Source organism: Ammospiza nelsoni, chromosome 18 (assembly GCF_027579445.1).
Source record: "Ammospiza nelsoni isolate bAmmNel1 chromosome 18, bAmmNel1.pri, whole genome shotgun sequence".
Classification (NCBI taxonomy): Eukaryota; Metazoa; Chordata; class Aves; order Passeriformes; family Passerellidae; genus Ammospiza; species Ammospiza nelsoni.
In genome coordinates, this window is record NC_080650.1 from 5209631 (window position 1) to 5223640 (window position 14010).

Genomic DNA, 14010 nt, shown 5'->3' on the forward strand with positions numbered 1-14010 from the left:
ACATCATCAACAACCCAGAGTCACCAGAAGATCTAACCAGGAAGCATCTCATGGATGGAAGTGAAGCAGAGACATCAGTCAATAGGGAACATGCAGCAGGGCATAAAATGTGGCAACTGCTCTTGCTCCCATGTAACTGTGGAAATTTATTCATCTAGTGTATCATAAAAACAATTAGTTTTCACTCCAGGAAAGAGTCATTTCAAAGCACTGCAATTTGCTCCAGCTTAAACACTGGCAGCCCACAAAACCAAAAAAAGGCAGGAGTAGATCCCTGTCTCTAGGTGGTCACTAAGACCCCTTCCACCCAAGACTGCTCTGTGAAAATACCACCCTTCAGAAACCAGCCCCAAGCTGTCTGTTTTTGCTTTCCCACACTGAGAGGGTTTTGGTGCCTGTGCAAAGCCTTACTCCTTCCATGGGTCCTATCAGTAAGTCGTAGAGAGCACGGAGAGGGGGCTTGGTGAAAGAAGTCTGCCTCCTGGGAAGTGATGATGTTCCATCCTTAACAGGAGACATGGTACTGCTGAACAGGCTGGTCATGCTCTGACAGCTCCTGTGGGCAAAAGCCAAGGGAGAGGTTAGCTGCAGGAATCTGAGCTGCCCTGACTTCTGACAGTGACCTTGTCACCCAGGGCACTCTGCTCTCTAAGATGCTTCATGGAGGACTTGAATCTCCCATTCAGCTTCACACCTCAGTGAGCAGTGACACTAATGGCAGGATGAATCAGCTGCAGACAGCACATGACATTGTGTGGAGTTTCTCTCCACGCTCCAGTGCCTCAAGTGCTGCTCCCAGCTGCTCCTGCACACCTATGGGCAGCAGCTGTGTGCAGGCAGGCATGAGACCCACTGACAACTGACCACAGCCACAGGAGGATCTGCACAAACTGACCTGGTGATGCCAGAGGAAATGTGACAGCAGGCAAACCAGGGGACATCAAAATTCTGCACTTCTGCCATTGCTGAGCAACACCAGGTGCCCATTTCTGATAGTCCCACAGAGCCCTGCACGTCATCTCCTGGCATCAGCAGCCACAAGTGCCCTGCTGGAAATGAAGTTGCCCCATTCTGGGCTCACTAGTCCAGCAGCTGTGCTCCCCAGAATTGTTATCCTTGGCTTGGGACCATTTTACATGAAAAGGGTAACTTTCCAAAACATTTTAGCAGGTGAACCTCAAAGGAAAGGTAGGGAGGCCTGGAACATACCCCAGCCATTTCTGATACATACCAACACACAGACTCAGAAATTGCATTTTTCTCTCTCTTTCTCTCCTCAGCTGCTGCAACCAGCCTCCTGACCTGGCTCACATCATGCCAAAACCTACAGTTCTCTGAAGAGAAAAATGCTCTTACCACCCACAAGGAATAACCTCAGAATGCCAACAAAAGCCTGGTGTCTGACTGCCCATGCTCTCCAAGCCAGAGATTCCAGTGACAGTATGAATATGCTGCTCCTGCTGCTGCCTAGAGCCGCTGGAAACTCATCTGGGGCATTTGTGCAACAGGGGATCAGCACAGGCTTGGTGCTGTTTGCACCCCTCATACCCATCTGCCCCACTTCACTGCAGCACCTGACTGCAGAGTTCAGCTTTATGAAGCACAGATTTTAACATCATATCAGGAAAAATATCTGTGCAGGGATATCCAGAGGTCTCCAGGACCTTGTGCCCTGATCCTCCCTGAGTGGCTTGTTGCCATCAGGCAGCACTTGCCAGCCCCACAGCCCATATTCAGCCATTGTTACAATCTAATTTACTGCAGGGAATAGAGGCTTCATTACTCCCATCAGCAAAGCCCTCCTGCATCTTGGGTTTCCCAGCCAAGCAGCTCCAGATTTATTTCTTCACCACTCAGATTGCTTTTTATGAGAATCAATCCAAGGAAGCACCATAAATCTCTCACATCTCCTGCCTCTGTGTGTGTGTATATACTCTACGCAAAGAGTGAGCAAATCCAGAGGGGAGGATGGACAGATCTCTTGTGGCAAGTGGAGCTGACCAGGAGCCCTGCCCAGCCCATCCTTTCCTCCCAAAGAAGCCAACAAAAGGTGCACTGATGATTTGCACCTTGCTCTTGCAATGCAGAGGATTCCCTGATGTCTGAACAGTGAAATCTCTCGTTTGGAAGCCTCTGCTCAGACTCTGCAGTGCTGCTGATTTATAACCCTTTGTACAGGCAGCCCAGCCTGCAGCAAGCAGAGAAACAGCACAAACAGGCAGGGCTGAGCTCTGCTCCCTGCCTTTGTCTTGGGGATGCAGGAACAAAGCAGAGCCTCAGAGAACAGGCTCAGAGTGACCCAGCAGCCTCACAGGTGCTGGCCCTGCCTGCTGAGGATGAGTGGCTGGGCCCAGGGAGAAGGAGGGGTTCATCCCAGAACCAGCACAGAGCTGCTCCTGCCTTAGCACTAATTAGGATTTTGAACAAGTTAAATACTCCCCATGGCCATTGGGAGGGCTGGAAGTCAGGCTGGTGCTGCAGGGGTCTGACAGCCTTGGGAAGCTGGATACCCATCAATCCTTCCTCAAAGAGACTCTTCCCAAAGATGCAGCCCTAAATCCACATCAGGGCCTTGACACATACAAAGCTGCAGGGAGCTCCAGAAAACAGCCAGATCTGAGCTCCCTGTAGATCCTTTCAAGGATCCACAAGTACACTGTTCTCTGCATAAAACCATCTATCCTGAATTCAGGGCTCAGCAAGCCAGCTGCAAACAGATGTGGCAATGTTAGCTCCATTCCCAGGTCCCCCTGCACAGGCAGAGGGAGAGGGGCAGACAGGGAGGCCCATCCAGCAGTGTCTCCTTGTTTTTTCACCTCAATGCTCATTGCAAGAACATCACAGACACGACTGCTTCTAATGCTTCCCCTGCTTCTCTTCTGAGGGTGCTTTTAGTTAAATACCCAAGATGCCCCATCCCTGGGCTGCTCCTAAGAGCTGCAAACTACTGACTTGACAAGACACCTGAGCTAAGCTCCTAGGTCGGGATTCAAAGTAAAGTATGTGGCTCCTGTGAAGCAGAAAGACACATGTGGCATGGTTGGCCACTGCAGTGTTCCTGAAGATTAGCATTCCCTGGAACAGAACCATATCCTACTTTCCCCTGTAATCAGAAAGACAATCTCCTCTCTTTCTAAGGCTGATAAAATAGCAAAACACCTCAGCAATTCTGGGGATCTGCCTGTGTGATCCAAACTAGCAAGTACTCATAGTCCTTCATCAGTGCAGCAGCTTGAACAGAAATGCTTCTGGATTCTGAAAAGAAAACCAGGCCAGTTGCTGGTGCCAGCAGGCAGCTCCCAGTTCTGTGGGGATGCTGTAAGAGTTCACAAGCTCCAGTGGTGGCTCACAACACTCCAGGCTGATCACATTTTCTTTTCCAGCTGAGAAAGGCCTAGGGTGTCCTGTGCTCATAAACCACAATCGAGCACAGATCCAGTCAGAAACCCTGGGTTGCATCACGAAGCCACACTGGAAAAATTGTGTCCTCAATTTTCTTTCCAAATGGTTGCCTTAAGCCCTAATCAGCACAGTCATGTGAAAGGCTGAGAACAAGGTTTAAGAGGCAGAAAATGAGTGGAGATTTGCAGCTAGTACAATCCTGTAACTCTGGAAATGCAGCATATTCCCACCTAATTGGTACAACACTTGAGAACAACAGAAACATGTATTTCCGTAACAAGTGTGCAGGAGAGAGCTCCAGGCTCTGCATGTCACACACAGCAGGGACAAAACAATTGCTTGGAGTCTCAAAATCAGCCCTTGGCCAGGAGAAGAGCAAGTTCAGAACAGCTTTTCCTCTGGACAGTCATCAGTTACAACAGGGACCAGTCCTTGCTGGCTCTGCCCTCGAGCACTGGCTGCACCTAAACTTGCAGTTTGGAGAGAAGTTCATCACGAGACATCTCCTGCTTGCTGACCCCCACAGCAGTGCTGCGTTCTCACCTGTTCAATAGGTTGTTCCTGCTGACCATCCTCAGGAAGCCAGTTGGATCAGTCATTGAGTTCAGCTTGTTATTCATCTCCTCAAACTGCTGGTCCATGATATCCCCAGCTTCACTCTCTGTCTCGCTGCTAGCACAGGCTCTGGGGGGAATCAGTGAGATGAAGGGTCACTGATGCAAGAAGGAGCAACAGCTTGATGATAAATGCTTGGCCAGTCTGAGCAAAAATGTTTTTCAAACAGAAGCTCAACCAAACACTAAAACACTAATGCCAAAACTTCCCTGGCTTGCCTTTTGTCAGGCATATAAGACAGTCCCAGCCTCATTTCCTCCTCTTCTGGGATTCTTCAATGTTTAGTGAGTGGCACATACAGGTGGGAGTGCAGGACCCTTTCTGTGCACTGCAGGGATTTCTAAAGCTGCAGCACAACACTGAAAAGCTGAGTCTGCAGGAAACACCAGCTCAACCCTTATCTGCCTAAGAACACGTGTGAGCACATCCTTTCCAAATCTCCACAGCTCCACATACTTCCTTCACATAGCAGAGGGAGCTGTGCTGCCACTCCTGTTACACAAAGAGGGAAAGCACACAAAGATTTACTCTATCAATGCACCAAGTGCAGCAGCAATACAGAGAAACAGCCCAACAATTCTGAATTCCCAGTCTCCTGACATTAATATCTGAATTTTCCCAGTGCAGTTGGGGTGTTCATGGTGGGCTGGGTTGGGCTCAGTGAGAATTTTGCATGTGAATCATTCTCTCTATTTTGTACACTTTTTTTGTTAATATTGTTGCTGTTACTGCTTGTTTCCTTGTCTCATTCCTGTTTCCAATAAATTGTTCTTATCTCAACCCACAATCTTCACCTTTTGTGCCTCCAATTCTCTTCTCCAGCCACCAGGAGGGAGAGAGGGAGGAAGCAAGCAGTATTGGGGTTTGGAGAGTCTCAGTGGGAGAACCAAACTGGGGAGTACCATTCCTAAACCACAACAATGGCACATCACAAACCTTGGAATTTGTACATTTAGGATAAACTTAGGATGCTACCTGATGAAGCCTCCTTGCATCCCATTTCTGCTTCTTTTTTGGGTTCCTGACAGCTTGAAGCCTCTCCTCAAGGGCATGTTTCCCAATAAAGAGCACAGGAATTAAATGAACACACAACCTGTACTTGTGCAGGCAACCAGAGCTGCATCTCTGCTGCTGTATGGATCATGGATCTCTTGTGAGTGAATTTCCTGATCATTATGATTTATAACCTGTTAAGTCCTGACAAAAGCCAATCTCTTCATGAACACTGAAATGAGGACAGCTGAACCACAGACGGGGATTAAAAAAAATCCAACAGAAGGGGGAAAAAGGAAGAAGAAAATGTTGTCAACAGCTTCTCTCTGCACATTTTTCCTCCAGTTGAGGCATGCTCAGCTCTGAGTCCTGGCACAGTTTGGAGTAACACTCACAGCTCCTTAAAGAGGCAAAAATCTTGAGTTCATGAACCCAAGAGAGCAGGTCACATGCTCTCCCTAAAGAGAGTGGAGTCTGTTCTGACACAAGTTCAAGCAGATTTTAAAATCCCTTACACTTCTTTTTTTTTTGCAAGAATGCATTACTTTGAGGATTAATTAGACCAGCTGAAAAGAAGCCTTTCTAGCAGAACCTGAAGGCTGCAGTGTGGAACTGAACATCCTGTGCATCCCTTCCCCTCCAGAAAGTGTGAAGCCATGCTCTGGAGACTCAGCACTACCTCTGACCCTGCTCACAGCAGTGTGGACACACAAACTCTTCAACCTGAACCCCAGAGCCCTCCAGCAAGCCAGGACTGAGCAGTCAAGCTCCTTCACATGTGCTGTGCAGATTCACACCCTGCTGGGCAGAGCCTGGGGCTGGGACTGAGGCTGGCAGCTTCTGCTGGGGGGCTGTGGAATCAGCAGGGCTGAGGGAAAGAGGTTTCAAAGTAGAAAGTGATGCTCACCCACATGGAACAGCCAAGATTTGTTTGCTTGATCCCCTGCATGTGATTTTGACATGGGGAAAGAGCGTCTGTATATGATTGTACCACACTGGTCCAAGGATCTTGGAAACAAGCATTAAAGCCAGAATCCTTAACCAAAACCATACCCCTACCACTACCACAAGGTGAGGAAGAAGCTGACATCCCAGCAAATTAAAAACTCATCCCAGAACCTGAAGACTGAAGGACTGCCTTTGCCAGGAGGAGAATCTGTGGTGACAAACAGTTAAGGAAACTAAAAACTGCATCTGCAAAATTGCTGCATGAGGCCCAACTGCAGATTTCAGTTATGGATCTTGTGTATCTGCATGTCTGCAGGGTAAGACTCAACAATCAACATGTGGGTTCTAAATTATTCACTCAGCTATAGCCACAAGTCACATTGGGGGTGGTTAGAATTTCGATGGTATTTGCAGTTTTTCAAAGCAAATCGTTGAAAGAGAATTAATTACACTGGAAACTGTAAGCAAGATGAAATTTGTCCATATGCAGTCAGACATGACACCTGCCTCCTCATCCAGGCTACAGATTCACCACACCCTGCAGGTTTGGATGTTATTTGCATGTGCATGGAGTTGTTTGGAAGGAAAATAATCACGGTTACAAAAACAAAGCTTTTGTTGCTGTTGTTGCTGCACTGAAAATTTGCCCCTTCTCTGACTCTCAGTTCTCAGACTTCTCAGTCAATTAGCTCATCCCAAAATGTTTTAAATTCAGAACCCCTGATCCCAACTCACCTGGTGTAGTAGGAATCCACCCCCAGAGCCTCCCTCACGCTGGAGATGTGCTGCTCCAGTGCTGAGTTTGTCAGTGTCTGCAGGGCCACGCTGTTGGCTTCATGGAAGTCCCCAGCATTTTCTGTCAGGCTGTCACCCAGATAATACTCATGGAATTTCAGAATTCCTGCAAGGCACCAGAATCAGGAGTTATTTCTGCAGGGCTACAACAGTGCTGCCAGCAGCTGTCTAAGAAGATGGCACAGCCCCAAGCATTTGGCATTTCACAGCAAAACTGGGGCAAAGTGTTCTATGCCAGGTCTCCACTGAACTTCTCCAGCATTTCCAGCCTTGTTTTTAAAATCTGGGTTTGTACTTTGCAGATAATGGCTCAAAGGCACAAAGGCAGAGGAGAGCTTTTACGAGATGCTCAGAATGCCTTTGCTATTGCAGCACTCATATAAATTATAAACCAGATCTTCCATACAAGCCCCTACTAGAGTAATTCACATTTCAATTGATGCACATGAAAAATACCTATTAATAGCCTCTGAGAAAATTAACTGAACACACAAGGCTGAACAAGAGTGTTGTTACTACAGCAGAATCTCCTCACATCACACACAGTGATTTCACTCTATAAAAGGAAAGAAGATGGATTAAAGCACAGTGAATTATTAAAAGATAGCATTTCACAATGGGTAAACCAGATAAAGGCCACTTCCTGTTTTGCTGAGAATTCCACTGCTACTGCAGATAAAACCTTCCTGCTTTCAGACTGGTCTATTCTTCCTGAGATAATTAATTCTGCAGCCTGTGATCAACAGTAAAAGGCTGCTCTGGATGCCTTAGCAGCATCAATTATTACACACAGTCAGAGAAGAGCAGAGGAACAAAGAATAAAGCAACTCCTCCTGCAGCCACAGCAGCAAACACAGCAACAGCCAAGAGGTTCTGAGGGTCCCACATCAGTGGGACAATGAGGACCCTGGGCTGCCACTGCAGCTGCTCCCTCTGTCAGTGAACAAGAACAGGTCACCATGGCTGGACCAGAGTCACTACTGAAGGGCTCCCAGCAAAGTTTCCTGAGCAAAACACACAGCCTGTACCCTTCCCATCACCTGACAGAACCTTCAAAGAGGCAGTCACAAACCATGGACTCAAACACTGCTTTTCTCCAAGACTCACTCTGGGCAAGGAGGAGATTGATCATGATGCCCAGTGGCAAATCCTACACTTGATCCATGTAATTTTAATAAGCTCAGCCTGATAGTGATACTATAGAATTACTGACATTTTATTGTGCAAACTACAGCCCTGAAGAGCCAATTAGTGACTGGATGCAGAGCAGGACAATCCCATCTTCACTCAGACATTGCAAAACACTCCCAAAAAGTGTTTCTTCCAACCACTGTCATCCCATCTAAATCAGGCATGTGTTAGTGCTTCCTTCCCTTTCTGAAGCATTTTTCATGCAGTCTAAATAGTGCTTTTTATCTCCCTAGCTTTGTCATGATGAAGGGCTGCAATTATTAAATTATATCCAGAAAGAACTTGTTAAAATTTACAGTCATCACTTTATTAGATAATGAATAACAGCTGTCTGCAAAAAGCAATCCTCTTCAAATTAATCCTCCTTGCTCCTCTGTGATAAGTGTTTCCACATTCATGTGAGGATCAGGCAGCTCAATGGCATATCAGGAAGTGGGGATGCCCTTCTGTTTTCTGCAATCCACTTCAGTGAATAAACCTCAAAAGCTTTTGGAAGAATAAAGCACAGAACTATAATTAAAGTAGGGATTCTTAAGCAGAGAAGATTCTCAGTGAGCCAACACACTTGGAATTTCATTACTCTTCTGCCCTGTGGGAAATATAGACAGAATGGAAGTTGAAAAATGAAAATATTAAACATTTCCATCTCCAGGTGAGCATCAAAGTCCTGAATAAGCACTTCTGAGTCATTACTGCTGTGGCTATGCCATAGCTTTTAGTCTATTCAGCTTTAAGGTACTAGATGGAAATTATTCCCTCCTACATTCACTCTGGTCCCAATTCTATTCTCCTATTCTCCCTGTTCCCAGGCCCTTGTGTCCAAGAAGGAGCTCACCTGCCCCAGGAGCCAGCAGCCAGCTGTACAGATAACCTGCAGCCAGTGAGTAGTAGAGAACAAGTCCCCTCTGGCCATTCACAGTCTCCAGGACCTGGTCAAGGGTCACAGGAGAGTAGGGATCTGAGTCCTGCTGCCCAGTCTGACGTTCCACGAGCAGGTCAGCAAAAGCCCTCGTTCGTCCTCTCTCTGCTACTGCCAGTGCCTCATCATGGTGACCTGAAAAACAAAGCCATCTCACACCTGACACAAGTGTGCTCTGAAGTGCCACATTCATGGAACAGGGACAGCTGCTATCCCAATCCCAACCTGGGGAAGCAGTGCCACTTATTTCCCAAAAGAGCAGTCTCTGCACTGGAACAGTCTCACAGAATATATTTGCTGCAGGCAATAACACAACGAGCCACAGAAAGGCAAATCAATGGGGGAAGCAAAGAAAAGGAACCAAAGGTGCCCCAAACCCAAAGAGAGAAACCCATATTGCTGTCCTGAACAGAAATGCTGTGCTGTTGGAAAGCTGTGGAGCAAAGGACACGTCAGGAACTGCCACCCCACAGGTTCAGCTGAACTCCTGGCAAGAGCCTGGGGCTCAACCTCAGCATCTGAAGGCATCTCTTACCCAGGCTGACAAGAACTCGCTGCAGGGCCTGATAGGAGGATGTCTGCAGGTCGAAGAGGGACAGCTTGTAATCAGTGCTCAGCTGCACCTCGTGGCGGATGGTCTCAAACAGCGCGGAGGCGCGGTACAGCTGGGAGGGAAAACAGCCACAGTCACCTCCTCATGGACACTGCACTGCCAGGGCGAGCAGCCACCCCCTCAGGGAAAACAGCCACAGTCACCTCCTCATGGACACTGCACTGCCAGGGCCAGCAGCCACCCCCTCAGGGAAAACAGCCACAGTCACCTCCTCATGGACACTGCACTGCCAGGGCCGGCAGCCACCCCCTCAGGATGGGGAGCTCAGCCTCACAGCCTCCTTGGACATTTTCCTCCCAGAGAACAGGAAGGACACGGGGCAGACCATGGCGTACCTGGTGCTGGGACTCCTCCAGGTTCCCGCTCGCCCACAGGGAGAGGCCGAGGCCGTGACGGATTTTGGCTTCATCTTCTCTGCGACCCAGCTGCTCTGCCAGCCTCAGTCCTGGAAAGAAGTCAGAGTGAGAGAGTGCCAGGGGGTTTCTGTGCAGGTAGAGACAGTGCAGGTAGAGACAGCTGTGGAGCTGCCAGCACTGGGACAGAAAGTGGGGCAGTACCAGTGCTGGGCAGCTGCTGCCAGCCCTCACATCATCACCAGCATGAGAGGTGACAGACAATTCCATGGACTGAGCCCTCCATAAGTGAGGTTAAGGCACCAGCCCCTGAGACACACTCAGTAAGCCCCTATCAGAAAGTTCAATTTTTAAACCCTAAAAGCCATACAGAGAAACAAAATCACACTGAGCTGCCAAACACTGCCAGAAAAGACACCTCTTGCCACATTCCTGGCTTGTTTCCCATCAGCTCTCCCCAGCCCTCTGGCAGGCTCTGCATGGTTTATGTGCTGAGCACAGGGCAGGGGCTGGCCTGAACGGCCTGGAGCTCACTTCACTTCCAGCAGCACTTTCTGTGCTGTCCCCGCTTCCACACACTCCAAACCTCTGCCTTGGTGGCCCCTGCTGACAACAGGGACACCTCCTCTGAGGTACCTCGGGTTTCCCCCAGCCTGGGGAGCAGGGCCCTGGCTGTCACCACGCAGCTCAGCAGCAGCTAGCACTCCCAGGCTATGCAGGAATTCTGCAGCACACCAGGAGAAGGAGCTGTGCTTCATCTCTCCCCTTCCAACAGCATACTGGAATCCTGCCAAGGTCAGTTTCATGAAAACCAAACTAACTGATGTCATACATCCTTCGGCCTCCAGCTTCATACACTCCAGCTACATTGCTCATCTGCTGCATCAGAGCCCACAGTCTGATCAGCTGCTGCCTGCATGCTGCACCCCCTTGCAGCAGCACAGCTCCCAGGCCAGCACTGACCCAGCACTCAGCAGTGCCAAACAGCTCCTGGACACCTCAGGCTGAATTTCTCTCACCTTTCTATCAACAGCACTTGTTTTAACTCAGACTTTAGGGAAACTCATCCACTTTGTCTCACTCCTAGGTGAACATGTAAGAAGAGCAAGGCATAAATCTCTCCTAACAGACCTTTCAGGATCAGAGAGATTCATCAGAATCCTCTGTGGTTTCCCCAGAGCCAGATCCTGGTATGCAATGCCATTTATACAGAAGGTTTACACCTTCAGGCACAAATGAGCTTTACAAAGAGACTCTGCTAGGTGCAGTCTAGATTCATGCTCTGAAGCACCTAAGATGCCCTGAGGAAGCCATAGATCATGCTTTGTCTAGAGGACACCAAGAAGGCTCCAACTGAGATGGCACACTGGCTGCAGCAGCTCCACAGACAGCTACTCACAGATGCTCAGCAGTAGCTGTGGATGTCTGCAAGAGCTTCTGCACTTCTGTTTATTTCCAGAAGAGATCAAAGGCCACTGTCAAACACATCCTTTTTGAGCCACGCTTACAGTACCTCACCTCTCCCTGCCTTCAGATCTCCCTTCCACCCTTCTGACCCTACATTCTCTATTGTGCAACTCATCCTCTCACCTTCCTGCAGGTACATCACAGCCTGGGAGTAGTTCTGTAAAGCATGATGAGTCCTCCCCAGGCTGCTGTAGGACACGGTTTTGGCCACGAGGTCGTTCATCTGCGCGGCGATGCTGAGGTGCTGCTCCTGATACACCACAGCCCTCTCATAGGTGCCCAGGGACTCGTAGGTGAGGCCCAGGTTGCCGTAGGCGCGGCCCTGCCCCGCGGGGTTCTTGGTCTCCTCGGCGATCTGCAGGTCCAGCTGGTGGTACTGCAGGGCTGTCTCGTACTCGCCCATCTGCTGGTAGACCCCGCCCAGGCCACAGGCGGCGTCGCTCTCCAGGGCTCGGTCCTTCATCTCCCGGGCGATGTTCAGCTGCCTCTCCAGGCAAGAGATGGCTTGCTCGTAGTTGCCCAGCTGGCTGTGCAGGCTCCCCAGCTCCCCGTAAGCCTGGGCTTTGTTAAATGCCTCCCCCAGCTCGTGTGCCACTACAAGCCTCTTCTCAAAGCACACCAGAGCCTGCTGTAAACTTCCCATGGCCCTACAAGGGAAGAGAACAGCAGTGTTTATTTTGCTGGTATTTCCTCGAGAGAAGGTGTTTTGCCATTTCCCCTGGAGGCCAGGGGCTTTCCCCCAGTAGACATCCCCAGCACTTTTGAATCAACCTCCTCCTCCTCCTCTCTGAGTACTTCACAATTTGAGCTGTCAGCAGAGTCCTCAGCATCCACAGGACTCTACCTCACTCCTGCGTCACATCACTTTGTGTGTGTGTGTGAGGCCCATCAGCACCACACTGCATTGATTGCACTCGTACTTCACTGACACCACAACACATGTGCAGCTCCTTACCTGTGCCCACTGCCCAAGCCTCGGTAGGCCTTGGCCTGATCTTGCATACGGTTCAAGCTTTGAGCCACAGACAGGTACTGTTCATAATACTTTATAGCTTCCTCAAAATCTCCCAGAGCCTCATAACAATCTCCCAGGTTCCCATAGGCTCGGCCCCGATCCAGTACGGATTCGTTCCCGCTGAGCTGCTGCAGCATGGCCAGCTGCTGCTCAAAGTAGCCAATGGCTTCCTCCATGACATTCATGTTCATCTTGGTAATGCCCATGTTACCGTAGACCTGGGCTTCGATGCTGGGGTCCTTCAACTTCTGGCCCAGCTCCAACTGCTCTTCGTAGCACTTGAAGGCCATGGTGTACTTCCCAAGGGACATGTACACTGCAGCAAGGTGACCATGTGCTCTGCATTCACCCGACATATCCCCCAGCTCCTGGTACACCTCCAGCTCCTGTGTGTGGTAACCCAAAGCCTTGTCACACTTCTGCACCATCCTGTATGCAGAGCCCAGGGCTGCATAGGCATTGGCTTCCAGTCTCCTGTCTTTAACGTGATGGGCTAAGCTCAACTGCTGCTCATAAAATTTTATTGCACCATGTACATCTTTTTTACAGACAAAAATATCCCCCAAGTTCCCCAGAGCTCGGAATTTGGCCTGGGAATTGTTCAGAGACTGTGCCAGGGACAGCAGGTACTTTTGACACTCCTCTGCTTTGTTGAAGTCCATCAAGGCTTTGAAGGCCAGGCCCAGGTTGCAATAGGCTTTGGCTTGGCTCAGCTTGTCATGAAGATCCTTTGCTAGGGCAAGATCCTGCTCATAGTACTTAACAGCTTCCTCATAGTTCCCGAGGCAATAATGGGCATAGCCAAGGTTGTGGCAAACCTTCCCCTCTCCTTCCATGTCCTGCAGCTCTGGGGACAGGCGCAGGTACTGCTCATAGTATGGAGCCGCCTGCACGAACTCTCCCCGCGTGCAGTGGAAGTTGCCCAAATTGCTGAGGGCTCGTGCCTCACTCTGGATGTCCCGCAGCTCCCGGGCGATGTTGAGATGATTCTGGTAGTGCTGCAGAGCGCGGTCATGGGCCCCCAGAGCCTGATAAGCCACAGCCAGGTTGCCGTGTGTGGACGCCTGAGAAGCTCGGTCGTTGACTTCCATGGAGATCTGCAGCTCCTGCCGGTGGTACTTGACGGCCTGGTCATACATGCCCAGGGCGTTGTAGGCGTTGCCCATGTTGCCGTAGGCCCGGCCCTGGGCCGCGTAATCGCTCAGCTCCTGCGCTATGGACAGGTGTGTCTTGTGCAGCCGCAGCGCCGTGTCGTAGTCACCCTTCATCTGGTGAATGATTCCTGGAAAACAGCAGAAACCAGCTCAACAAACACAGGGCCCTGTACTAAACCTCTGCAGCACCCTGCACGCCAGGGCTGCCTGCAGCCTGGCTCCTTCCCTGGCTCTCCACAGCCCTTCTGAACAAACCTTCCTCCTTGCTTCTAACAGGGAAAGTCCAGGGAAGGTTTAGGTTTCATGTTATACAAAAGCACCCATTCACCACAACAACCAGACACAGTCTGGCCCTATAAAATCACTGTTTATTTCCAGAAGTGATACCTGGTAGCTCCAGAGCTCAGACTCAACACATTCAGTGAGACAGCACTTACAGATGCTTTCCAATTTCAGTCGAATCATCTTGCATTTGTTATGAGACATGGGAATGGGAGCTCTGGTTCTGCTGATGATACCACCTACATTTCAATTAAACTCTGTGC

The 14010-nt window shown here is 49.6% G+C and overlaps 1 protein-coding gene across 2 annotated transcripts in view; it reads right to left on the bottom strand.

Moving 5' to 3' along the window:
• Positions 1-14010, bottom strand: part of TTC28 (tetratricopeptide repeat domain 28) — a 107536-nt gene that overhangs the window by 14135 nt on the left and 79391 nt on the right. For both annotated transcript variants that reach the window (XM_059484983.1, XM_059484984.1), the window contains 8 exons: positions 12252-13593; positions 11420-11943; positions 9812-9921; positions 9399-9528; positions 8780-8998; positions 6694-6859; positions 3946-4086; positions 412-556 (listed from right to left, as the gene is read on the bottom strand). In XM_059484983.1, the coding sequence (XP_059340966.1) occupies positions 412-556; positions 3946-4086; positions 6694-6859; positions 8780-8998; positions 9399-9528; positions 9812-9921; positions 11420-11943; positions 12252-13593 (2777 nt within the window). The remainder of the gene's footprint in view (positions 1-411; positions 557-3945; positions 4087-6693; positions 6860-8779; positions 8999-9398; positions 9529-9811; positions 9922-11419; positions 11944-12251; positions 13594-14010) is intronic.